The sequence below is a fragment of the Trachemys scripta genome, chromosome 18 (assembly GCF_013100865.1).
Source record: "Trachemys scripta elegans isolate TJP31775 chromosome 18, CAS_Tse_1.0, whole genome shotgun sequence".
Classification (NCBI taxonomy): Eukaryota; Metazoa; Chordata; order Testudines; family Emydidae; genus Trachemys; species Trachemys scripta.
The window spans coordinates 16475476-16503267 of record NC_048315.1 but is presented as its reverse complement, the minus strand read 5'-3'; the positions used below and the strand labels follow the sequence as shown (position 1 = coordinate 16503267).

The window sequence follows — 27792 nt, the reverse complement described above, 5'->3', positions numbered from 1 at the left end:
CCTGGTATCTTTGCACCCTTCTCCTACAGCTCACCTGGGAATGTTCTCCATGGTTACGATGGCAGATGAGCCTAGCAGTATCTTCAGCTTACTGGGTTTCAGAACCCCAGGGAATTTCTGTATGCCCACGAGCAGGAGGTGCAGCTGCTCTGGGGTGCTGAAGGCCGAAGTGAGGTCAGCCTGTAAGGCGCTGAACAGGACTTCTTCAAACACAGCTTCAGGAATCTACACAGCAATGCAATTGAGAAGCAACACAGCAAGTGATACCTGCTCTACACACAGTTATTGAATAGTATAACTATATGAGGTAAGGGGGTGGGGGATTTTTAAATCCCCTAGAGTGGATGCAGTTATAGCAGTACAAATGTGCCTTATACCCAGTATGGCATATTCTCCTTCCTATACTGGTATAACTATATTGATATACAACATTGTTATACCAATATAGTTGTACTCATGTAATTATACTGGTATAGTTAAAGGGGTAAAAAGTTTGTGCTTAAACAAGCCCTAAGAGACAAGAATGTACAACATCAAAAGCCACGGTGGATCTGATAGGAAGAGGGATATCAACCCTTTTCCTTGACTTTTAAAAGACGCAGATTCTGACCTAAAAATATCTTAGGGACCCGTCATCAATTGCAGCAAAGGCTGTACACGTTTTTTTTTTTTTTTTTATAAGGTGCCAAAAATTTCTTTTTACTGATATAACCAAAAAAAAGGTCAAACCAAGAATGGGCCCAGATGGTCTCTGCCCTAAGAGCTTTATTTCATGGCTGTAATTGCAAACTTCCTGCTGCATTTTGATTCTTCTCTCTTTCAGTGCTATACAGCCATGAGTTTTTTGTATTATTTCTTACATTAATACAAATCCATTTTAAAATGGTGTTGTTCATCTCAATGGGATTTTCCTGGCTGAATATTTTGAACACCAATAGATTTTGGAATAAACTGGATCGATACTTTTGAAATAAAAAGAGACAAGCTCCATTGTTGAAGAACCTACAAAGTATCTGAATCTGCTAGAGATCAGGAGTATGGCAAACATATAAAAAAAACTAATATCAAAGTTGCTAGACCAAGAACATTCTTACATAAAAAGCTTGGTTAACTTGGAGTTAAGGTTACTAGTCTGCATAGTCTACCCAAAGAAACCATACGAAGCAAGGAAATACGCATAGAAATCATTCTATAGTTTCTTTATGCTATAATCCTTAGTTCCCCTTCTCATCACCACCTACCTCTCCCCCAGCCCCAACAGTCCAAACATATCCACCCTTATCTGAGCAACCAACACTGAGCAACACATGGAGACTTATACTGCTGTTGCCCATGCACCAATTTTATGGACAGACAACGAGCTTCCCTATACACATGCCAGATGATATTTTTCATGACCACCAAGTGTCCAGTGCAACACCCAATGAAGTCAATGGAAAGCATCCTTTGTCCTCAGTGGAGCTGGTACAGACCCAACAAAGAAAAAACAATACCACAAACAAAAAAGTTACACTATTCAGGTGCCAGGCCTTATACCTCCGAGAGGATGTCAACGAGCGTTTTCCTGGGGAGATCTCGGAGGTGGGCATGGTACTGTGCCAAGCTCTGCAGAAGCCGGACACACTCCAGGAGGGCCTTTTTGTCCTAGAAATTAAAATAAGAAAAAAGTAAAGGCTACACAGCCAAGGTTAAGCTCATGGCTCCATTGTTAACTCATAATGAATATGCTGAATCTTACTATTATTAATAATAAACCGACCCAATCGCTTCCTGATGCATGAGTCAGATCTTCCCGATACAGCATTCCCTGTGTGTGACTGACACATGATATCCTATCTCCTCTGTCCCTCCATCTATGGTCAGTTTTTATATTGTTACCATATTACCTCTGGCCTCTCTCACTCTCCCCATCCTTCCCTTCCCCTCCCCACCCTCACCCTCCCCAGGTTTCACATCACAGGATGATTGGATCTGATAACATTCCTACAAGGAGGCACCTTAAATACATTTTCTGGGTTTTCTTGACACTTCTGATTTCCAGCTGTATATAATAAATTTGAATGAAACAAAGCTTATGATTTTAGCAGCAGGTAGCTTGTCTGGCCCCTATCACCAAAATACCTGAGCACCTTGCAACCCTAAATGTATTTATCCATCTGACACCCCAGCGGGATAGAGACATGCTATTACCTCCATTTGTAAAATGAGGAACTGAGGCACAGAGTCTAAGTGATTTGCCCACAGTCACACAGGAAGCATATGGCAGAGCAAGAAATTGAATTGAACCTACGATTCCTAAGTCCCCAGGCTAATGTCATAACCACTGGACCATCCCTTCTCTCTGGGTCTTGTTCCACATTTGGGACAGCACCAGGTCAATTGCTCATGAACAAGCAACACTCATGTTACCTTTGCAAGACGACCAGACTGGAACAGAGACAGTACCCCAAAAAAGTTTCCGAAGGCGGCATTTCTAAAAAGTTTCTGAAAAGAAGAAAATCAACACTGTAGTCCAACAATTCAAAATGCAAAAATAGTTAAATCTCATGTTCAACAACAGCTCCCACCGCAGCTGAAAACTGCTTAAAAGCAGGCAGGAAGAGTCAGCCTTGAATATCCTTCCATGCAAAAGGTACCGTGCTGCCCTCAATACACATATGCAAACCTCTTCAATGGAAACGGTGCATGCACATCGGGGTCCTGGGACAACATGGTTAACTCCAGATTCCAACAGACAAATAGAATCATTTACCTTAAAAGGGGCCCCAAAGCCAGGGTGACGAGGTAACCAATACTCACTAAGGAACACAGAGGATTTACAACTATTGTCTGGAGTTGCTATGAGCGCAAGGCGGACCTACCTTTTTTACTCTCTCAAGATTGTGTTTTTCTTTTATCTGCTGCAGGACAGCATGCAGTGGAATTTCTTCAAAAAATTGCAAAACCTGGATATCACGACCAACATGAGACAGAAATTAAACTCCATGAGAAAATGCTCTATTAACATCCATATTTACCTTCAACAACTATAAACTGAAGGCAGAACTAGAACTGAACTCTCTTTTCTACCGACCTTAGACCAGGTTTACAGTTAAAAGTTTCCCTGCATAGCTATGTTGGTTAGGGGTGCCATTTTTTTCAATTGTGTTTTATTTTCCAATGACATGGCTATGCTGGGAAAAGCCATAGCGTGCACACAATTTTTCAAGTATAACTGTGTCTATAGTAGAGTACGAAATATGCTTTGACCTCTAGAGGTGGTCCTTCTGGGTCAGAATAGAGATCTGCTAGCAAAGGAGCGCATGAAAGAGAACAGTCTTCACTGCCCAGATTGTACCTGTTCCGAAGGTAGGGTACTTCAGTCTTAACAGACTGGCACCAGAGAGGAGCAGACTGGCTTTGATTTTAAAATGTTTTCAGTTTTTTCAATCAGTCCTAGAGGCCAACCTGTTTTAACGCCTGGTCTGCACACAGTTTTTGTATCGTTATACGTCAGCGAGGAGGTGGTTGTTGTTGTTTTTTAATCCAATACAGTTATACCAGTACAACCTCTATACCAATACAACAGTGTCCACACTAACGGTGCCCAGTGTAGATACAGAAGAACTCCTGTTTTATGAACTATTTAGGGATTGAGGCGTTCATAAAAACCCCAAAAGCACATAAAACTGAAGATCTCAAAATGACTGTGGGTACGGTGCAAAAGTTAATGCATTAATCGTTCAATAACAGAGTACGCAAACAATGGTAACAAATGTATACAGTATGCTTGATTTTTCTCTGGGAGAACTTCATCTCTTTGCCACCCACTCTCTCATCTTTTCCAACCTGTATAATTGCTTGACCATTGGCTAAAGGACTGAATTCTCGATCAGCAGCAAAAAACAGTTCATATAATTAGTTGTTCGTAAGATTGTTGTTCTGGAAATCGTAGTCCTGCCATAGAGCACATTCCCTTTACCTTATGGGGAAAAGCTATACCAGCATCAGTGCGCCCACACTAGGCGTGGGGTGGGGTTGTACTCTTTTACCATATCAGGGTAGCTAAAGCAGTACAACTTTGTGTGTAGACAAGGCCTAGAGGAGATACAAGAACTCTTCCCAAGACCCCTGTGCATCCAGAGGTTACCCAGAACTCCCAAGTACTTAAACAAAAAATAAGCACCATGCTTTCACCAAGCCCCGTTAGACGTTATTAACCCACCCATCGGCATTCTATAGAGAGTGCGCTCCCATGGGAAAATACCAACCTGAGCTAGTGCCAGACTGAAACCTGGACGGGCTGCCTCTCGAGTTGCTCCCAGTCCTTCTATCAATCGTTTTAGAGTATATTTCAGCTCATCTTCCTAAAAAATAATGTTTTAAAAAATACAGTACTTTTAGGAACACTTTCCTACAATAAGGAAAATCATACGGATGTACTGCTAGTCAATACATAAATACTGTCTGAACCGTACTCCTAACTGGGTTCATGACTATCATTTACAAAGAATACCCAATTCTACAAATGCACCTCACTGCCCCAATTCAGACTAGCCAGGCCCAAGCATATATCCCTGTGACTTGGTCTGCTCAAGGATTTAACCCAGGTAAAGCAACACTGATTAACACCGGACCAGGGAACAACTGCGGTGTAACCAGATCCTCTACTTCACAGCCACAGAAAGTAGGGCTGGGATTATGCACCCACTCACCCCAAACAAAACAGTGTCCCGAGATCTAGCTCCAATCACAGCAGCCCCCTGAGAGCCTAGGCCCAATTGCCTTAACCCTTCCACCCCCTCCTAAACCCAACCAGCCCTCTGGGACGCTGGGCCCAATTCCCTTCCCATCTCTTCCTCCCCTCCCCCCCCCCATTTGGGAACCTGGACACAATTACATCCACTACCCACCCACCCCCCAACCACAGTAGCCCGAGTCCCTTCACTCCCCCACCCCCCAACCAGAGCAGATCTCCGGGACCTTAAACCCACCTCCCTTCTTCCCCCCACCCCGGGACTCCACTCCCGCCTACAACAGCCCCGGGGGCTCTGGACTCACCCCCCACCCCACAAACTCCCACCGCGACCCCCCTCCTCCAGTCTCCACCGCTGACCTGCTCGCTGGCCCGCAGGTACCGGAGCAGGCTCTCGGTGGCAGCCAGGCGAACCTCCGGCTGGGGCTTGGCGATGTCCCAGAAAAAGTCCAGGAACTGCCGGTTCTGCTGCAGGACCCCCCGCGGGCCGCAGGCGGGGAGGGTCGGGGCTGGAACCGGGGCTGGGGCCGCCTCCATCACTGCTCAGCCACGCTGCAGCCGCACGTGGGCTCCCGGGGACAGCCCCTTCCGGGTTAGCAGCAGCAGCCACCCCCCATGTGTCCAGCCGGTGCCCTGGCCTCCTGGGAAGCCGCCCCAGCCCTGGGAAGGGTGCAGTGATTGGCTGTGTTGGGCAATGATACGGTGCCGGTTGAACATCTCCTGCTGGATTTAAGGTTTCCAGTGCAACAGCAGAGAGGCACCGGCAGCAGGGTCCCAGCAACGGTGCTGCTTTCACCAGACCTACCTTCAGCCCTACTCCTGAGAAGGGAGCCATTGCCACCTCCTTGGGAAGTCACTTCACCTGTGCCAACTGGTCCCCCATCCTGCAAGGCCCTGCGTGCCCCCTCAGCCTAGCGCAGGGGGCACCGCACCTGGCCAAGTCTGTAGGAAAATAGTAGAGTCTCTGTTTTTTAATGAAATATTTATTATTTTCCCACTGGGTCCCTCCAAAAATGTCTAGCCTCATGTACTTAAACTGAGCTACCAGCTCATTACATGTCCATTTATAGGTTTCAAATATTGGCAGGTATCATATTTTAAGGGGTCATTTAAAGTCTCTCCCTCGGGGAAATGCCGGGTTTTGCTGTGGGCACTTCAGTAGAAAAAGCTTAAAATCTCGCTGACTATTGATTTAACACCCCCACCCTCCATCCCTTCATTTAAATTGTCTCACACATGCAAAATCTAGACCTCAAGAAGGGGAGGATGCCCCCGGCTCCACACTTGGGGAGGTGCTGCACTTTGGGGTAACCTGTGCTGTCAGTGTGCACACAGTCTTGTCCCTCTTCCCCCTGGGCCTTTATGTCCTTCAGTGTTCACAATCCCCAACCCATATCGCAATGTCTGAAGATTCCCCCATAAATTCATGAGCAATCTGTCAAGTGATTTTAATGTTTGTACGCAGCTTTGACGATGAAGAGTTCTATGTAATGTGCTAAGCATTGTTATTACTAGTTATAGGCTGGGAGAGGAGCTCACAGGCTATCATGAGAGATCTAGGAAAGGGTCCCCTTGGCAGAAAGGTTGGATGGACCTGTAAAACTTAAGACCAACTCTCATAGCTTGAGATAGGCCTCAAACAGGCAGATGGGCCAACAACTCACAGCTAGGGTGACCAGAGGTCCTGATTTTATAGGGACAGTCCCGATATTTGGGGCTTTTTCTTACATAGGCTCCTATTACCCCCCACCCCGTCTCGATTTTTCACACTTGCTGTCTGGTCACCTTACTCACAGCAGAGATCCGGAAATCAAGAACCAGTGATGTGGGATCAACTCATTTCTTTTTAACATGTCTTGTTTAAATTTTCTAGAATCACACGATCTCCATTTCACAAAGCTTCACAGAGCGACCAGTGTCGAAGGCTGAAACACACATACACACACAAAATGGGATCTTCCTATTGGCAGCCTCTAGAGTCAGTTCAGACTCTATGAATAGGGATCATCTTTCCTGACCTAAATTTTAAAGTGAGATTCTCTAAAACTGGCTGCTGTTTGGCTATGGATGCTAAGAAAGCTAGCCTCTTAAATGCTTTTGAAATATGACAGCGTAGTTTTGTCTGGGTCAGACATTAGCCATATTGACAGAATCAATCAGACTGTGGAAAAAAATCGATAAGTCTTGTAGTTCAATAATAAAAACCCAAGCAGCAGACCAATAGAAGAAAACAAATAAATAATGCAAAGGATATACCTTTAAAGATATTAGCAGTTTCTCCGATAGAATCCATTATATTCCCTCTCAACTCTGCCACCAAGAACCAGGATAGGTTCCCACTCAAGATGCTATTTATCAGGAAGAACTGTCCAATAAATGTGTGGTGTAGTTTTTCCTTTTAAAATCTCTTCTCATATCCTATCTGTTACAAATATATAGAGAAAACAGAACAACGGTATCTGGAATATGAAATAACTGTACTTTCTATTATGCTATTAGTGATAGCTAGGCAATCTGTTGTCAACGTAAAGGCATCCTGACAGATTCATATATTATTTTAAAACAGATTAAAAATCTTATTTTAAATCAAATATCCTTTGTGTTCTTGATATCTTATATCATTACAAGTGAAAATGTCTGTAACATCTAAGGCCTTTCACAATGTGTGCTGTTTACTTCTACATTCCACTCAGGTTGGATGGTGAAAATGGACAGTGCTCAGGGTCTTTTTAAAGGCCGCTTCATTTTATAGTTCCCGTATATAATACAGTGCTGCTGTGTTTGTGTTGCAAGCACTGTTCAAATCCACTGTTTTTACATTTAAAAAAAAAATAAAAAACCATTTCTATGAATCATAGAGTTTGTAAAACTATTTTTTCTTTCCAAAACCTAAACGCTGCGGCCTTGTGCTGCTTAACAGCATTTCTTTAAAAGTACCTGACAGAATACACCAATGTGCTTGCTATGAATTACATGTTATTGGTTTCTACAAGTACATACATGTGATAACAGCCTAGGGTGCTGGGGCAAAATCGGGACAAGGGGTGCGGGACAATAGGTGCCTATATAAGAAAAAGCCCCGAATATCAGGACTGTCCTTATAAAATCGTATCAGAGGGGTAGCCGTGTTAATCTGTATCCAGACATCTGCATCTGAAGAAGTGGGGTTTTTACCCACGAAAGCTTATGCCCAAATAAATCTGTTAGTCTTGAAGGTGTCACCGGACTCCTCGTTGTTCCTATACAATCGGGTCATCTAGTCACCCTATAATGGCCAGAGCCCTGATGGTGCTGGCCTGGGCTGCGATGGCGAAGGCAGTAACCACCTCTCAGGGTCCACATACAAGCTGGCGGCCTGGGGGCGAGCACCCCGGCCCTATGGCCCATACACAGGCATGCTTTTCGCAGCAGCTGCATTGACCCCTATAGCGCACACAACCTGGGAACTGGGAGAGGCAACACATCAGCCCCTATGGTGCTGCCACTGGTTGGCGGAGGGGTGGCTGCGTTGGCTCCTGTGGTGCTAGCATAGGCGGGGGGTGGGGGGGCAGCAGCCCCATGTGCGGTGCGGGTGACTTTTGAGACAGGCAGTACGGCGGGCAGCTGCCGCAGGGCGGGGAATTTGGCGCAGGCAGCGAAGCGGGCAGCCCCGGCCGGGCCCCCTATATAAGTGGCGCGGGGTCCTAGGGGCGCGGCCCTGTCACGCTCGCACGGGGAGGAGGCTGAGGCGGCGATGGCGGATTTTGATGCTTATGACGACCGGGCCTACAGCAGCTTCGGCGGAGGCCGGTGAGCGCGGGGGCTGGGCCCGGCTGGTGGGGGATCCCCGGGGCGCGCGGGGAGACGGGGGGCGCGTCCCTTCCCTGGGGCCGGGCTGGACCCCCCGCCCGGGCCAGGGCTGAGGGGACGCGTTGGGGCTGCGGCTGGCCCTGGCTGCGGGCGCGTCCCGGGGGCGTTGGGGGCTGGGTGGCAGGAGGCCCAGGGCGCAGCGAGTGTCCGGGGCCGGGGGGCGATGCTGGGGGGGGGGGGCGGGAAGAGCTGAGGCGCGGTGAACGGAGCGGGGGGGGGGGGCTGGGTTGCGGGCAGATGGGTCTTGTGGGGCCTCCTCGGCTGAGGGACTCTGCGGAGGGGGAGGAGCGTGGTGAGGCCTGCGGCGGCGAGAGAATGGGGCGGCTTTGCGGTCTCTCCGCGGGGCGCGGGAGGGGGGGGACGCGCACGTGTCACGTGTTGTCTGCTGGGATTTCGGGGCTTCAGGGCTCGGGAGTTGGCTCCTGAGTCGGCGAGCCCGGGGGGGTGGAGTTGCTTCACGGAAAGAGTTGGGACTGCAGGGTGACATTCGTGGTAAACCTGGGGCTACCTTACTCCCCGGGAGAGCCTTGTGCTGTATTTCTGGATCTTCCCAAAGCCCTTCTGGAGAGGAACAGGCGTTCGTTAAGTTTGTCTGAAATAAAGTGGCTCTGTTGCCTTTAGGATAACCTCATAGTCTACTACTGCATGCTGCAGGAGGAAGCAGGTGGCATTCCACTGTTATGCAGGTTATTCAGGTCAGATGGCTTAATTAAAATGTATCTTGCTTAGGTTGGGCCACAAATGTGTATAAAAGGGGTATTCTGAGCTTATTTTTTAAAACCCATCTTCATTGATAAAATATAATACTATGTAATAAAACACTTTGAAATATCAAATTTACTAGTCACCTGTGTTGTTCTTGCCCGTCTGTCAGTGTCCACAGTGAAAATTGGCTAATTAGTTTCAGTTTCTGGTTCCTGTGTGCTAGCACATTGTCTGAATGATAAGCAATGCATAGAGTAGTAATAATAGAAACAGAAAGTCAAAACAAAGCCCTGCATTTATTATTTAGAAATATTTAAGAGAACGTCTAGGTTTGTATATTAAGCAAACTAAACATTGTGCCTGAATGATCAAGTGTTCTTGTGTTTCTACCAGGGCTTTGGAGCTGTGCTCCGACTCCGCTCCAGCTTCAGGCAAAAACCTGCAGCTCCACTGCTCCGGGCTCTGCTCCAAAGCCCTGGTTTCTACAGCAAAAATCTCTTGAAGGCATCAGCTTATTTGCGATTCCAGTACAATTGCAATACTTTTTAGCCCCCATTAGGTTAGAAGCTTATTTGACAATGACTTAAAATAAAACTCACAATTTGTTGTATCAAATCTTGCTATTACCAGATAATGGTATAACCTTGGTGAACATCCGAAGGGTCTGTAGAAAACTCATGAAATGAAAATGAAGTTAAAACAACTTCAGTGTTCATCTTCCTCAGATGTTTCAAATAGTGTTCAAATGCCTGAAACATAAGTATATTAATCAAATCAGCACAAAGTTGGAGGGAAGGAGTCCTATGATACACTTGTATTAACATAGGGCCATGCACTCCTCTGGTTCTCTAGAGACAGGACAAGTTTCTGTCCTAAAAAAACTGAAAATCTAGATTAGATTTAATGAACGAAGGGACAATCTGTATCTCTTAAGCAAAGGACAGCTTAGTCTGCTTAGACATTTTTTGCATGAAGCTGAAATATAAAAACATACCTGGCAGATCAGTAAATAAATCTTTGGTCGAGGGAATACGTTACTTTTTAATTTAATGGAGCCTTGTTCTTGTGCCTGAAACACTGAACTCTCAATTTAGTAAAGTTTTGTTAATGGTGGTGCTACTTTAAAACATTGCACCATCTCTTTAATTGTGCCTAATTGAGAGCTTTTACTAGTTCCCAATGAAAATGACTGTTTAGTCACTGCTGACTCATAAGGCTTTGATGTCATAAATATGATGAGCAAACCAGGTTACTGTACTCCTTACTCCAGTCTTCCTTATGTTTTTGTTTTAATAGAAACAAAGGATTAATGGAAATGAAGTTAAATCTTATTCTTTGCTATTCAAGTTTAAGGCCTGTTTCTTAAATTCAGAAATGATCTCTTCCGTTATTCTACCCATTTTATAAAATAGTGTATATAAAATTGTTGTAGAAACTTTGCAAAATCATCAGTTGAAACATGATAGCTACTGTATTGATAAGGTATATCCAAAATCAAATCTGGTTGACCTGGGGCAGAGGGGATTCTCAAACTGCTGGGTTGGGGCAGAAGGTATTCTGGGCAGGCTCTGTTTGAATCAATGCCTTACTGTTTTCAATATGTAGTGAGAATTGCATGTTGATTTTTTTTATCAGTATATGTACTTGTGTGGTGGGGTGAGAGCATAAACTGTTAGACAGGAAGGAGGGATGCAGTCCAATAGGTTTGAGAACCATTGTCTTAGAGGGAGAGCATTGTTCACTGAATACCAAATAGAGATCTGAAACCTGATTCTAGAGAACAGATTAGATGGTAAAATTCTCTCATATAAGGCAAATCCTTCTGACATTTTACTTTCATCAGTACAGGTAGGCAGCTGGTATTCTGAGATCACTGCCTTTCCTGGTGACTAGTATTATTTTACTATCTTTGTGTTCTGTTCCCTTTCAGTTGCATCCGTCTACTGTTTCTTGTCTTGTATTTAGATTGTAAGTTGTTTTGGGGCAGGATCTTTTTTACTTTGTTCAGAGCCTAGAACGGGAGGTGGGCAAACTACGACCTGCGGGCCACATCCGGCCCGCAGGACCCATCCTGCCCGGCCCCTGAGCTCCCAGCCGGGGAGGCTAGCCCCCGGCCCCTCCCCTGCTGTTCCCCCCTCCTCCACAGCATCAATGCAAAAAAGTTTGCCCACCCTGGCCTAGAACAATGGCACTATGGTCCGTGACTGGGAAGTCTAGGTACTACTGCAATACAGATAAATAAACTGTCATGTCACATCATGGCAAGATGGCAGTCTCTACAGCCTAGTGCAGTGGTCACCAACCAGTCGATTGCGATCGACTGGTTGATCCAGGAGCTTCTGCCAGTCGATAGCGATCTCCAGCTGCTAAAAGTCCGGTGGCACAGTGGGGCTAAAGCAGACTGCCTGCCTGCCCTAGCCCCATGCTGCTCCCAGAAGCAGCTGGCATATCTCTGCAGCCCGGGGGACACAGCTCTACACCTCCCCCCCACCTGAACACTGACTCTGTGTGGGTGGCATGTGCATGCCCGGGGGGAAGGGTGAGCGGGTCTCTGTGCCCTGCCCCCGCAGCTCCCATGGGCTGCAGTTCCCGGCCAATGGGAGCTGCAGAGTCGGCACTGGAGGGTGGGGGCAGCGCGCAGAGCCACCCAACGACCCCTCCTCCCTGGGGCTGCGGAGACATGCCAGCCACTTCTGGGAGCGGCGTGGGGCCAGGGCAGGCAGGGAGCCTGCCTTAGCCCTGCTGCGCCACTGACTAGGAGCTGCCTGTGGTAAGCGCCTTCTGGACGGAGCCTGCACCCCATGCCCCCTCTTGCACCCCAATCCCCTACCCCAACCTGGAGCCCCCTCCTGCACCCAAACTTCCTCCCAGAGCCCACACCCCTCCTGCATCCCAGTCCCCTGTCCCAGCCCAGAGCTTGCACCCCTCACCCCCTCCTGCACCCCTGCCCCAGGCTCAGCCCAGGGCTCCCTCCCACACTGTGAACCCCTCAGCCCCAGTCCAGAGCTTGCACCCCGTGGTGAAACGTCAAATACAAGCTTATGGTTTTTGAACAAATATAAGCATAGTTCTATTGCTACCAACTTTAAATAGGGTAGGCAGCAGTGTGCAAACATTTTTATTTATAGGGATGAAATCAAGGGAGAACCTGATGCTAACTTGGCAACTGGAAGTCAGTGCCAGTTTGACAAGCAGACTACACATGTAGCAGCAGACATCTGGGCAAAGGACAGCATTCGAAAGAATCCAGTAACTTGATGTAGAGGTAGAAAACACTGCTGGGACAGTACCTGTTTATACTTTCATTTAAACTGTGTTCCTGTTTAAGGAATGGTATAGTAAGCAATATTGAAATGCCAGATGCACTTGGAAATCTTGAATGCCAGTAAGTTGAAAACACCATTTGAAAATCTAGCATTCTTTGCTTATTTCCTCTGCCTTTCCCTCTTTCCCAAACTCATTCTATTAGCTGCAAACATGAGAATGGCCAATAAGGTTTGGCTTACCTTTAGTCCTACAGTGAAACCGATCAATCTGTAGACTGTGTGCTGCTTTCTGGTACACATCACTAGAGAGAAACCTTGAGCAATCTCCGTGCTATTGATTCTTTTCTTCACCTGTAGCTTTCTCCTGCAAGAACTGTTGTCTTAATACTGCCTAGAAAATAACAGTTTTGACATTAGGTCACCGTTAGGCCATCATGCTGCAGCCAGAAATGAACCCTATTTATGATCTCATTGGGTTTATTGGGAGGTTGCCGAGTAAACTTGTCATATTAAATGGCTGTATTATGTCTTTATAGCCTCTGGACAGTGAAATGCAGTTGACTTGACAAAAAGTTCAGTAGAGCCAAGTTCTAAACAGCTTTGGAGGAAAGTTTGTTTTCTAAGAACCGGATATTAAAACTGTTGTTTTACAGGTAGTTTGAGTGGATGTTTCTCCAATCTCCAGTTCTGTCTACATTAAGGAAATTCAGACTGGTGTAACTGCACACAGTGCACCCCCCAATGTAGATCTTACACTGGTACAGCTTAATCTAGTAACATACTGGAGTTAACAGTCTAAATTTCAGTAGTCTAGAAATGATAGGTAAGGGGTAGTAGAGTTGATCTATTGGTCTAAGGTTGGGATTTTCAAAGGAGCATAAAGGAGCTGACTGTTGTGCCTAAGGAAGTTAGGTGCCTTTGAAAATCGCACTCTGAATTAAGCTTTTAACTACACTCTATATTCAAAGCATAACAGTGGGTCCTGTAAGTCTTGTGTTAGACAGTACAGGGACAAACTGCTATAATCAAAGATGCGGTGTTTCCCCTCAGTTTTCACCCATTGCTTGACTTTCCTTGATTACTGAGTATTCCTTTGAGTATTTAATTTTCTTTGACAGCAGCAGGTGCTTGTGATATTGCAGGTGCATCTTGATCTGACCTTTGAAAAATAACCTTAAACAGTTCAAAAAAACAAGACCATACTGCAAAAACTTAAAGATACTAAAATGAAGGTATAAGTGTCAGATGTCCACTGTAATAAGCACTAATCTGAACCTTTGTGCGTTCTCTGCGGAAGTCGGATAGACGGACTTCCCCTCACCAGTATTATCTCTATTTTTTTTACCTACATCTGTGGAATGAATTTTATGTGCACCAATAAGTAGGTGATGTGGTGTGGGTGGGGCTGAGGGGTTTGGAGTGTGGGGGGTGAGGGCTCTGGGTTGGGGTGCAGGGCGGTGAGGACTCAGGGGGGGCTAGGGATGAGGGGATTGGGGTGCAGGAAGGGGCTCAGGGCTAGGGCAGAGGGTTTGGGGGCTGCAGCTGGGGGGCGGGCTCCAGGGTGGCGCTGTGAATGAGGGGTTCAGGGTGCGGGAGGGGGCTCAGGGCTGAAGTAGAGGGTTGGGGTGAGGGTGCAGGCTATGGGGTGGGGCTGGGGATGAAGGGTTTGGGGGGCAGGCTGACCGGGGCTGCGGTGGGGAAAGAGGCCTTCCCCCCCCCCCACTAGCCCCCTCTCTTGCTGCAGCAACTCGGGGCCGGGTGAGAAATGTCTCGCTGCGGCAGCTCCAGTGGGCCGCGCTGGGGGAGGGGCTCTTCTCTCTGTCGGGCCTGGCCGGAGGAGGGGCTCCATCTTCTCCCTGGTAGCTCTGGTGGGTCTGGGCCAAGGGAGGGGAGCCTATCCCGGCCTGCCTGCATGGCCCTTGAGAGCCTGCTGCGCGGCCATGCAGCTTACAGGGAACATAGTCCCTCACCCCCCAGAAGTGTTCCCTCCCTTCTGCTCAGTTTTGAAGTGTACTGGTGAGCAGTGTCCGTACGCTTGCACTGTAGTTCTTAGGGTAGGTTTCATTCCCCATAGATGTTATTAGTTTGACTTTAACATATTTGAGCTAACCAGTGTTTCTTGCATTAAAGTGATGACTTTTCATAAAGCCAGTGTCTCTTGGGAAATTCATATTTAGTATTACCTAACCTTTTGAAAGAAATAGAAAGGAACTAATATTTTAAGAGCTGGGATCATCTTAATGACTAAAAACTGCAAGCCAAACAACAATTAGAATGTAACTACTGCTGCTTAACCACTCTGGAAGTTGTCCAAGTGTCAGAGTTGTAATTCTGTGTTTCTCATTAGGTCTCGTGGTGGTGCTGGCCCTGGTTCTCGTAAACAGAAAGATCTGCCAACAGAACCCCCTTTCACAGCATATGTGGGAAATCTACCGTTCAACACTGTTCAAGGAGACATAGATGCAATCTTTAAGGATCTCAGTGTAAGGAGTGTACGACTAGTCAGAGACAAAGAAACAGACAAATTTAAAGGTGGGCACTTGTGTGATTATTTTTTTTCTTGCATAGCTATAGATGATTAGTAAAGGGTGGTGAGACTCATTAGGTTTGCACAGATGCTTTATCTTTGAGGGTTCTAATCCATATTTTTAAAGTAAATAATCTGACAAATTTGAATGAATCTTCTCATGCATGCTGATGACTTTCTGCGGACCTATTGGCATCTGACATGACTATGAATCGAATGAACACAAACAGCATTAACCTCTCTCAGATGGATGACACACAGAGACATGAACTTCATTTGCAGAAAACTGAGGTGACATGGTCCAGAACAGTAAATATTTCTGCTGCCCAACACAAGGGATTTTGGAATTTGGATTATTCTCATGCATTTCCCTTGCAAGCTTTTTCAGGCCATGCATATTTTTAGTAATTTGTGCAACTGACAGTGTTCTGAGAACAGAACTGAGACTTCTGCAGTATTTAAGCACCATGAAACCTAGACAAATTCTACTGATCCTTAGATCAACTCAGTTTCTAGCTCCTAGGAAAACTCGCATGGATTTCAATTCTAGTTACTACAGGAAAAGGATAAACTGCAGAAGGGGGTTGCATTTCATGAGGGCAACCAGCTTAAAAGAAAAGATTCTGGCCCTCCTGTTTCACCACTAAGATATTGGCATCTTTCTCCCTCAGCAGCTGCCACAGTGGGTAGCCTGTGTATAATCTAATGATGTTTGGAGCAGGAAGAAAGTTTGTAACTTCAGGAAGGAGAGGATTTCAAAAAACAGAATGGCAAGCAGAATGCTAGTGTTAAGGTGATGTTAAAATGAATTGGATAATAATGTTACTTTGGCATTTAAAATAATCAGGATTTCAGCCCAACAGATGCTGCAGTTAATCTTAGAAAATTTGGGAACAACTAATCGTTCACTCCTTGATCTGGTTGAAAACTTTCTACTTAACTGTAAAATCTGAGAAATGTTAAACTTAATCTATCATGAGAACCTGCAAAATTAAAAGCAAGTAGTCTCTGACATGTGCATGCCATCTATTAGTTATATACAGCAGAATTACTCTTCATATCCCTGCTCTTCACCTTTCTAGGTATTGATGTGTGTTCCCACTGTTGAAGCTCTTTTATTAACTTCTTATTTTTCTTACAGGATTTTGTTATGTAGAATTTGATGAGGTGGAATCACTTAAGGAAGCCTTGACATTTGATGGTGCAGTAAGTATAACTTCATTTATGTTCCTAAATGTAAAGACAAGCAGAATGTTAGAGTTCTTTGGAAATCCAGTTCAGCAAATTCTTAGAGGACTCTCCCCTCTTCTTTTCAATAGCTCTTGAATGACCGACCACTCCGAGTGGACATAGCCGAGGGCAGAAAACAAGACAAAGGTGGCTTTGGCTTCAGAAAAGGTGCCGGGCCTGATGACAGAGGTGACTTTCTCTTACTTAGATGGCAGTTTTAAAATGTGTTCACATTTTTGATTATAGCTGTATAATGACCATGTAGGGTGAAAACTACCTGACATCTGAAGAGCAGGCATATGGATAAATTTTCCACTCAAATTAAATGTAAAGTAGAAAGGATGCATACTTCCGTTTAGCCCAGTCATTGCTGCTCCTTAGTTGTCTAGAGGAGTAAATAAACTCCACACTTCCTTGAGAGCTGGATGCGTTGTCACTCCTGGCCCAGGAAGTGAAACCACAATCATTAGTCCAGCAGTCTGGTTCTCTATGCTTTCTCAGGGGATAAAAGATGATGAGCAGACTAAGTCAGTATGAGAAGATATAGGCTCAATGACATTCATCAAACATCCTGTGATAAATTTGAGTTCTTACTTCCTTCACCACAGCTTCTCTGAGCTGGATTTCTAAGGAAGAGTATTTTAAACATTTCTGCCTAGTTGTGTTGCATTAGAGAGGCTTTGTCATCAGCCCTTCCTTAGTTCTCTTGGAAAGCTCTCACTTTGGAAACTGTTTTTGTGTATATCTAATGGGAGTAGGCAGCATTGTGACTTTATTAAACTGTCCAAGGGTTTGCACCAGATTAATTTGGCAATTTACGGACTAGAATTCAGATTTTTTTTTCCCATTAATCATTCTCTTGCATAACTTTAGAGCTGACCACAATTGTGACATGGTTTTCTTTCTAGGAATGGGAGGAGGTCCTCGGGAGTCAAGAGGCGGTGGATGGGAACCTAGAGATGACTTCAGTTCTGGTATCCATATTTATGCTCTTACTGACAAACTCCTGCATTTCTTATGCTGCCTATTCATTGACATGCCTACTACATGGGTCCCATAATTGCTGATTAAGTATCAAATTTATAGACTTAATATTTGTAAGCCAATCTCACTTAGGCATATAAAGTGAGTTAGAACAGAACTTTCCAGATGGAAGGTTTCCACTATCTTTGAGAATAGTAAGGACAGGGATGCTAGCAGGATGCATGGAGTAACCTTAGTTCTGGAAAAGATAAAATGATGCCTGTGGGTTCAGTGTGAATCTGCAAAATAGATGCTTCCTTTAAAAAACTTATGATTAATGACAGTTGGAGTATTCCCTAGTAATCTGTGACAAAAACAAACTAACCAGCAGAGTACATGTCTGAATAGGAACAGAAGTAGGTACTTCCTGTGCAGAAAACGATGCATTTAACTTTCACAAGATAATTACAAGTTGATATTTATTTTTGCTACAGGTGGGAGTATGTTCTCATCTTTTCTTTCAAATACATTGAACACTCATGATTTGCTTCTCCAAAAGAAATTGTCAAGTCTGAATGATTAAAAAATGTTTTCCAGAATTTTGTTTTTTTTGTAATGCAGTTGCAAGTAGCTTCAGATTACAGCTTGTAAATAGCAAGTGACAGTGGATGTATTTTTCATGTTTTTGAAGAGTTGATAACTCTTCTTCATCCAGAAAACCCACCTACTTGCTTGGATGAGATCATTTATAACCACCTGATAGCTGTTGGTCCTCTGTGAAATGGGTTGATGCGTTGGATCCATTTTCTGGTAGGGAGATGTTATGTTGCAAAATGGACAGTTGTCAGTCCCTGCTTAGAATTGAATGGACATGCAAACTGCACAACCTGCTCCTAATAGTATTAGTTCCTCCAGGGTGAAGCTGAAGCATGCTATTGAGGGGAAGTAGGAGAATCTTGTAATGCCACTGCTCATACAGTGTACTCTAGCTAGAGTTCTGATATCCAGGTCTTATTTTTGTGCCTTTCACTAGTAATTTCCCTTTGAAAAAATGGAATCTGTTCCAGCCAGTTAGATGTTGATTGGTTCACTGATAAAACCATGAACCCAATCAGAAGGTAGCCTATTCATGAAAGTACAGTTTACTTTTTAAAACTTGCACTACTTGGATAAGCTGATCTGACTGAAATGCACAGCAAGTCATATATCTAAGCATTTCAAAATGCAGCAGTTCATTTATTAGTTTAAATTATACTCTTTTAAATGATACTCTTCTGCGCCCAAATACTTACAAGTCATTAAATAACTGCCACTGTAATTAGTTGTTGCAGAACCTTTGTCTCTTGGGGCACTGCATTGGTCTAAAACTTGTCTTCCTTAAACCTTACTACTTCTGCTCTGGTGAAGGGGACTACCCTATCATTCTAATTCAAGCGACTTAATAATAGGGGTAAGATAGCTTTCAATCCCAGGTAACACCTGCAAGATCTCTTAATATGCTTCCAAATACACTTCAATATTCTGATAGTTATGAAACACTGCATTGGGGGAGATACTAAACTTTCTAATTCCTGACAAATGTGAGAACACGCTCCACCGGTAATGTGGCAGAATTATTTGCTACCACAAAGGGTGGTGTTTGTATAATAATCCTTTTCTGATGTGATTTCCTCTCCTCCTGCCCCCACCTTCTTCTCCTGGTTCTCTCTACTGCTCTCTTCTCTTGGATATAAAAATCACAGGGAGGTACTCTAAACCTCATCGTTAATGATCCAGTGATGGTTTTCCCCCCAATGTTTCTGTATTACACGAGGAAGAGGCTGATTATTTAGTTTCTTGAACTTTAGTCTTTGGAGACATGCAGTCAGTTTCACGGTATCAGTAGATTACTGTTGTCTGGCTTTGCTTTCATAGTACTAAATACTGTATATGCTTCTCTGCTCCCTCATTCCTTTCTTCCTCGTACACTTGTACATACCCCATGCAAAAGGTGTCTCCACTTCTGTGGCTAGCAAGGTCAAAGTGCTTCTAAACAGAATGCCTGTATTAGATCTTTTCAGTGGTGTAATGTTCAGCCCTCTTCCCAGATTATAGTGGTTGTGATTTTTAACAATGCCTTCACTTGCTGTTAAGAACTCATGTCCAAAGCTCAGCTGACGTTTCGGTGAGCATGGTATCTATAATCTACATGGGTAAATAGCTTCTGAGTCCAAGACAACCACATGATAATGTTACCAGTTCAAGTGGAAGTTTTAGGGTTTTTTCTAAAATTAGTTTTGGCTTCCTTCAGGTCTGTGAAGTGATCTTTGATTCTCACTGACAGATAAATTGTCTCTTACATAAAATCACATTGCAGTATTTGGACTAACGGCAGTGATAGTTGCACAGCGATCAAGTCATCCAGATATGCATTGTTAAGTTTGAAGGTATGACAAAAATATGCTCTCAAAACTCAACATCTTCCTTCTTCAGGCTTCAAAGATGATGATTTCTTGGGAGGCCGGGATAGAGGAACTCGTCCTGGTGGAGATCGTCGAACAGGCGCCCCCCCAATGGGGGGTGGTGGGACTGGTCGCTTTAGAGATGGACCTCCCCTGCGTGGGACTTCCATGGACTTCAGAGAGCCAACAGAAGGTGGAAAACTTGTATATTTTGCACTAAGTGTCTCCAGTAAAATTAACCTTTAACCTTCACTCCAAATTTAAAGTTAGCACCCTTAACAGGCAATATTTTTATTCTTGTCCCAGAAGTAAACTACATAGCTCTGCAAAAGTGATGCATATAATAATATAGCTGAGCATTTCAAAATTGTTCCTCAGCATTTCGTTCCTCTTTAACATCTTTAAATATTCTCTTTCCAGAGGAAAGAGCACAGCGGCCCCGACTTCAGCTCAAACCTCGAACAGTTGCTACTCCCCTCAATCAAGTAGCCAACCCTAACTCTGCTATCTTCGGTGGAGCCAAGCCCCGAGAGGAAACAGCAAAAGAGCAAGAATGAGCTTGGGGCTGAGGGAATGGGAGTGGAGGGGCTGGGGGCGGGCAGGAGAATAAGTAAGACAGTACAGAGTGACTCGCTCTGCTGGAACGTCTACCCTGCAGTTACCATTCCTGCCATCTGACGCTTGTCCTCTTTGAAACCCAAAACACAGAGCTTGTGAATGCATGTCAGCTGTTAACAAGTGGTTTTTAGTACGTTCTTGGCTTTGCTGTATCTAGTGCCTGCTTTGTGCTAAGTTTTCCCTCCTCTGCTTTTCCTTCCAAGCAGCACACTGTTTCCAGCAGGTAAATCAATGGCTGCTTCCACCATTGTGGCATCCTCTCTAGACTAAGGTGCTGCTTCACTTTCTCTTTTCTGAGTTTGTTTTACTTTAGAAGCGAAGGTTAGACTTAATTATTATCCAGTATCATTTTCTTTTGATGTCCTCAGTGCTCCTTTTCTGACCTGCATGTTTTGTTCTGTATTGCTGTGGCTCTAAAGAGGTAAACTGAAGAGTCGTGGCAAGGTGAACAGTATCAGTAAGCTATACAGCCCTGACCTCCTAGAATTAGGTACCATATGCACTGGTGAAGAATAATACCATATACAACAGTAAAACTCCATATAACTAAGAGAACAAATTAGATTGTCCTTTCCAACCATAAGGGAAAATATCTCTTCTAAACAGATAGAAGTAAAAGAGAAGAAAGATCTCCATGGAAATATCTGTGTATAGTGCACAAGGAAATCCTCCGGGCTGACTGTCCCTTGTAATTGATTTCACCAAACCACTGTGGCTGTTTGTCTATGTGAACCAATAAAGCACTCGTTTCAATAGGCATACTAGATGGGAAGATGCATCTGCCATTAGGTTTTGCAGCGTACCATCTACTTTTAGCTCCCCAATGGTATAATGCTACACTCTTTTGAACTTGCAGATTGGTGCTATAAAGCGGTGCCTGTTCTAGCACATTACTACTGGCTGGCTCTTTCTGCTTACTGTTTCTTTAAGTTTTACATGGTTGGTAAATTTTTAAATGAGGTTTCTACAAATAAAGTTGACTTTTTATTTTTGTTTTGTTTAAGGAGTGTATAATTTGCCACTCTTTTTGCCTTCAGTCCCTATATATCTTTGCCCATTGGTGTAGAGCTGACAGATAAAATGAACAGGATTTAAATTCTTTACCTTCATTTCACTCCATAAATTCTGCTTTGTACTGCATAGAGATTCAGATAGGTAGTAATAGCTGCATCTCTTTGAATCTGAATTATTTTGTTATCAGTTTTGATGGAAGAGTGTGGAGAAGGACATATTGAATAGTTGCAGTGTTATAAAAAATTTGAGCTGTAACACTCTAAGAAATATTAAATGAAGACTTATCCAGTGCATGAGAAGTACTCTTGAGACCCAAACACCACTGCTGAGAATTTTTAAGTATCAAGCAACCGGCTTACCAGAGTACCTGCAAGAGGCCAAGAGTTTTGGAAGTACCAAATTCACTGATAGTACTGGATTTTTTCCTTACTGTTACCTTGTTAACATCAGAGTCTCAGCAATTTACAGAACGATCCTTCTTTCCTTCCTTCTGTCTGTCACTTAAACTGCTTCTGAGATAAGAACCATTTGTCTAACACTAATACTTAATTTAAGACAAAGACATGCATTTGTGTGGTGGTATTCCAAACCAATAATAGCCAACGACCTATTTGCATCTTCAATGTGGAAAAGATTTTAAGAACAAAAAAACTCCCATATAAACTCACTTCTACTCAATAAAGTTGACTTTTAAATGTAAAAAAGGAATTCCAAACACTTAACACATTCTGCTTCATAACAGAAAGTAAATTTATGAATATGGTATTTTGTGATGATCTTTTAAATAAAAGAAAACATTAAGTAATATTTAATGCTCATCTTTATTTCTGAGTCTGCTAAAGTTTTTTAGCCCTCTGCAACATTGCATTAATTTTAAAGTTGTGGTCAGCCCATTTAAAATAGGGAAGCTATCAGATTAGATGTTCATGTAGAATGGGGTGTATCTTACAGTAGCAAAGGCATGTCTTCAGTGGAGAGGTATTCTTGTTTAATAAAGCATTGGGAGCATATAAGAATGGCATAAAACTGATCAATTAGTTTGCAAATACAGTTAAAATACTTGTGTTTAAGTTCAATTTGAATAAAACAATCCTAATTTTCTTTCTCTGCCTTGGGCTGAATTCCACTGTTGGAGTAAGAAGTAAAGGATACTAGACAGATGCAGAAGTGAAAGCTGCAATTCTTCTAAAAGTTTGATGTCTCTTGGTTTAATTCATTTTAAATTAAAAGTTTAGTTCTGTTCCTCTTGCAGAGCATTTTATTAAAGTGGAACAAGTTAACAGCCTTAAGTGGACAGATTTCTGGACTGTTACTAGAATTTATCTTATCAAATAGGACACAAAGGTCTTCTCATACAGGTCTGTACTCCAGTGAGAGGTCTTTTTCTCTTTGCACTGAGATAAAAGGTGACTGGGCAAGACTGGGTGAACTACTCATAAGCTTAAGCAGCTTTCAGCATGATGGCTTCCTCATAAAGAAGTCTATTCTGTAACTTGACTTTGTTGAAATGAAAAATGCACTTGCCTGTTTTTATGGGGTAGTTTGCATTGTTCTAACATTGCAATAGGTTCTCTTGGAGATTGGTTAAAAATACAGAAGCATTTCAAATCCATATCTTCAGCAGAAAGTGGGAAACATGAGACTGGGTGTTTTGAGAATCCTAGTAGCATAACTGAAACCCACAGTAGCGCAGTTGTTGGAGTTCTTAAGTGCATGTGAAAACAAGGATTTACTGTATTTTTCTGCCTTTTTTTGGTGGGAAATCTGTAGATAGTACATAAGAGCATCTAAATTGTACTGAAAAAATATCATTCTATGTTGTTTTATTTTACACTTCACTTGGGCTTTTTAAACTAAGTACAGTGTACTAATCACATTTAGTTGAAGGCAACCTGTTTTTCTGAGACTGCAAATAGTCCCTCTTCACCAATGGATGAGTGGCTAGTGTGTTCTTTTAATGCATATTTCTGAGAAGAGTCCTTCGGTGCAGTTTGTAGCAGCCTTGTAACAATACACATTAGTCTGAGCTAAACTTGATACCTGGTTTCTCTGAGTATCCAGGGTTACTATTCCTCTGCTCTGTTGTTCAAGTGGCAGGATGAAACCTGTCAGTCACCAGGCAGGGGATTTGGGGTCTTCAACCTAGTGAAATATTCTTCAGAACTGGAAGTAAACTTCAATGTTGGAAACCGGTAATATATTGAATGTCTCCTAACGAAACATTATAGAAACATAATTTATTACTGAACCGAAATTTAAATATCTTGCTGTTGGGCTGGGTCACAGTGGCAAACCTGAATATTCAGATAAATCAGGTATCAAATGTATCTTCTGATGCAGGCTCACCAGTCCTCCTGGGGTTGAATAGCATGCATCCCATGGCATGGACTGAGCTTAACTACAAAAGGAGAGACCATCAGTTCTACTCATGGATTACTGAAGTATCACAGCATGCAGTGTCCTATTCAAGGCCACATTTGCCATGTCCTGGACATCTGGCTTTTAGTGTCTTGTTGGTGTTTTAGTGTCTTGGAGATAACCTGCCTTTCATTGGTTAGCTACCTGTAGGTACTGGTGGTGCACCAAGGTAGTTTTATGAAGAATATTTGTGTATATGTTCAGCTAATGTAGAGTCAAGTATCATTTTGGAGGTACCCAAAAGTGTTCAGTTGGTCTCAACTTTGAGATTTTAATTCTGAATATAAAGTACTGATGTTTGTATTTAATTCTTAGAAATTTCCTCTGTATGCTTGGATACCAGATTGCTTTTCACTCTTAAAACAGAGCTAAATTTGCAGTGATTTGTAGTAATCAACGTCTTATCCGCCTGGTGGCTAAATCTCACACATTATATGCCATTTACCCCAGGACTATACGGACTCAAAAATCTGTATTTTAATCTAGATGACACTGAAAGCATCTGAATGTTGTACCACCTTACATTGGCCTTTCTGGTTACTGATAACTGGCTCCACATGACAAACTACATGTTCAGCTTATTTTAAAGCGAAGTACTTTAATGGGCAGGGGACTACAGCAGAAGCCATCTTAAGCTGGGAGAGGGATTTGAAACAATGTAGAAGTATACACTGACTCTCACATCAGCAGTAATTTAATCCTTTGACACTAGAAGCTTGACACAGCTGACTTATATGTTGTAATATTGCTATCCTTATGACAATACTTCAGGTATTTCTAGTTGGCCTTGGTATTCTGTTCCACCATGGTTCTTGTACCTTGCTATACTTGCATTGTGTAGAATTGTCCCACCCATAAAGGGCCAGGTACTGCATTTCTGTTGTCTTCCCAAAACTGTTGATTTAAAGAGGAAGTGAAGAGGTTCATAAGGAATGCAGTACTGGTCCCAGGATTGTATATGATCATGAGTGTAATCAATTGTCAATGGGTCTAAACTAGTGGTCCCTAAACTTTTCAGGGTCATGACCCCTTTGCCCCTGTCTGTGTCCCCCCTCCCCCCGAGTCAGGGCTGGGAGTGGGGCCACAGCTCCAGTGGGGAGTCGGGGCTGAGGCTGGGGGCCCTCCATGCGCCCCACAATTTGGGGACGTCTGGTCTAAACCGTAGACTATTTTTTTAAAAATGCCAATTTCACCCAGCAATGTTTACATAGGCCATATGTCTAAAGTGTTTGAGGGATAGGTTGATTTTCATGCTGCCAGGCTGACTCACTTTGTTAACACTGCATGCTCAGCTACAAGTTAAAACTTGTAACATTGGCTTCCCTGATACTTCTGTTCTACTCCAAGCAAAACAGCTCCATGGGCTTGAAGTCTTAGTTTTAAGCACTGTTAAAGAAACATATGTGCTACTTGGAAACCCGCAAGCTCTTACATAAAACTCTAGGGTTGGTGTTTAATTGTGTTATCTTTGCCACATGTAATGTCAGGTTGTTTCTGCCTACCGGTTTCCAGCCAGGTTAGTGTCTGAGACTGGATGACTTATGCACACCTTGCTTCCGAGAGCTGCCTCTTTATTCTACATTTAACCAAAATCAGCAAGTACCTCTATAAAGTCCTGCAATTATCTCTCTACTGTAACAAATGTCTAACTTGTACGGCTGTAAACAATCAAATAAAGCATTCTACCCTTGGTAGGGTTATGTGTTCCAATTTAGAAATGATTGTCTCGACCATAAAAAGTGAACACTAGCATGGGAATACCCTTTGCCAGAAGCATCCTAACATTAAGTGGTGTACAGTAGCCTTTGTAAGGATAAAGTGGAAGGTTAAAATGGTGTGCAAACTTTCATGTCCAATTGCTACACAGTTCCTATAAATGACTGCTAGTCTTTATTTTGCACTTAGCTCTTCTTTCCACTGGGTGGTAGCATAGCGTACATCTTCAGCTGCAACCTTGCCACTTAGTTACATCTGTGATGAGGTCAGACCTACAGCATTAAGGCAGGGAGAAGAGTAGGCTGTCGGAAACGTTCGCTCTTGCTTAACTGAGGCCCGTGCAGTTGTAACCTCTGTTCCAAGCTCATTGGGCTAGAGACTGATAAGTCATTTCCATATGGCATAAGGGGTGTCAGCCAACCTTCCCAGGCAAGGTGGTTGCAGATTAAAATCCTTCACACTTGACTCATTTAGCTCTCCCAATCATAGAGGGTGGATTTTCAATGGCACAAATGCAAGTTGGGTGCCTACTTCCGATGAGTGCCCCTAGAAATCTTCCCCAGTCGATAGTTTCTATGTGGCTTTAGAATACAGAAGTGATGTGAACTGGCACAATGTGTACAAGGCAGCACTGGCCCAAAGGATCAACCTGTATAAACTTGCCTAGAAAAACCAGACATGGATACATTTTAAAAAGTGAAATGGACTCTAGGGTGGCATCTGAGGCTGGGTCTGCAGTGTGAGCGAGGGCTGTGCTTCCCAGCTCAAATAGACGTTACTTGCTCTAGCTTTCAGCGAGCTCGCCTGCTAAAACAAGTGTAGCTGCGGTAGCATGGGCCCTGGCGAGCTGCAACCCAGGCTAGTCACCCTGAGAACAAACCCAGCCGGATACCGTGTGTACAGCCTGTGCCATTGCTCGCTGCTGTCCTTTCTACTGTGGTTGGCTGCCCCCTTTTGACTTGAGAGCTAGCGTGAGTAGGTTTACTTGAGCTGAGAATTGCACCCTTAGCTTCGAGTGTAGATGTAGCCTGAGTAATTTATTGCAGTTGGTGGCAGCAGGAGCTTCTACCACTGACTTTTAATCAGCCCTCCTTTATACCAGCAGCTCAAATCAGTGGGACACTGGATTTGTGTGTGTGTGTGTGTGTGTGTGTGTGTGAGAGAGAGAGAGAGAGAGAGAGAGAGATAAGGGGGGGGAAACCTGGTCTTGCAGCCTCAAATATCAACAGAGAATAACCATTCACGAACTTCCTCTCAGGCAGGAAGAAGGCTGCCAGCCCTCCCAAAGCTTCTGTCTTACAAAGCCCAGAGTATTCGGCTACCTTGTCTGCTGCGTTGTGTATGTGCTCTGTTCTGATGAGTAGGACACTTGAACAAGCCAAGGCCTCCTCTTTCTTATTCCCTTGTTGCAGCTAGGCTGTCTCCTCATTTTCAGTCCCTTTTAAAGGCACCTGGGTTCTTTGCAAGTCAAAGTCCGGATGGCTAGAAGTAGCTAAACACTTAGAGGAGCCAGTATCTTGGAACCTGCCAACTGTGCAAACTAGTCTCTTGGGCACAGCTGTCATGTTCGGTAAATAGTCTGCTTTTATACCTGGCCTTACTGTTGAAATAATTGTTAGTTAGAAATTAAGAAAGTGTCCCAGTATCTAAAACTAAAAGCCATGTAGCAAGGGAAAAGAGTCTACCTGCAGCACTGGGGGAAATGCATGCCACTTGAATCCAGCAGGTGTCTGTTCCTCCACCGCACCTTCTGTTGTTGTTTACTTCTGGGCAGTGTGGTTGTAAAACACTGCCATTCCATTCCAGTGGCATTTCAGACCTATGCTATCATGTGAAAATGGCCACATAAGCTGAAAACTAGCAGAAAATGGGATGCTGGTATAAAGTACATCTATATCATTACCACAGAGGGGTATGCCAACCACAATAAATAAATAAATAAAAAGTCATCTCTAAACCTCCCAGGAGGAATTGGATAACTATCTGTATGCCTACTGTATCCTTGTCACATACAATCATAATGTAAATGGAACCGCAAATGGAATTAAACACTTCTGCTTTTAATATTGAAGACAGAAAACCAGCCATGATTTCAATCTAATTATAGAACATACAGCTATTGTGGTGACTACACTTGTAAAATAACTTCACTTCCCTCCATGCAGTGTTTACTAGGCCTGTAATAATGGGGATTAGAATAGGTTGTAATTTAAGATTAAATAGCTATGCACAGTTAATATTCTAGTAGATTTTTGAGAAAAATCTCTGGAAAACCCCTAAGAAACTGATTGATAGCTAAGAGCTCTGATT

The 27792-nt window shown here is 43.6% G+C and overlaps 2 protein-coding genes across 2 annotated transcripts in view; one reads left to right on the top strand and one right to left on the bottom strand.

The window, feature by feature from the left end:
• Positions 1–5305, bottom strand: part of MYBBP1A (MYB binding protein 1a) — a 79978-nt gene extending 74673 nt beyond the window's left edge. Inside the window, 6 exon segments of the mRNA XM_034752790.1 lie at positions 35–225; positions 1537–1644; positions 2410–2484; positions 2862–2945; positions 4251–4346; positions 5096–5305. Of these exon segments, the coding sequence (XP_034608681.1) occupies positions 35–225; positions 1537–1644; positions 2410–2484; positions 2862–2945; positions 4251–4346; positions 5096–5272 (731 nt within the window). The 5' untranslated portion in view covers positions 5273–5305.
• Positions 5306–8405: 3100 nt separating this feature from the next.
• On the top strand, positions 8406–22155 carry EIF4H (eukaryotic translation initiation factor 4H). Its single transcript, XM_034752451.1, has 7 exons — positions 8406–8524; positions 14903–15087; positions 16224–16288; positions 16402–16501; positions 17221–17286; positions 19748–19909; positions 20137–22155. Exons 1-7 carry the CDS (start codon positions 8469–8471, stop codon positions 20271–20273), a joined length of 771 nt encoding a protein of 256 aa, XP_034608342.1. The 5' UTR covers positions 8406–8468; the 3' UTR covers positions 20274–22155.
• The last annotated feature ends 5637 nt before the right edge of the window (positions 22156–27792 follow it).

Excerpts from the sequence above, each read along its gene's own strand:
- EIF4H (XM_034752451.1), top strand. The coding sequence starts at position 8,469 with ATGGCGGATTTTGATGCTTATGACGACCGGGCCTACAGCAGCTTCGGC. Across the intron at positions 16,502-17,220 it reads TGCCGGGCCTGATGACAGAG|GAATGGGAGGAGGTCCTCGG; the intron begins GTGACTTTCTCT and ends TTTTCTTTCTAG. Across the intron at positions 17,287-19,747 it reads TAGAGATGACTTCAGTTCTG|GCTTCAAAGATGATGATTTC; the intron begins GTATCCATATTT and ends TTCCTTCTTCAG.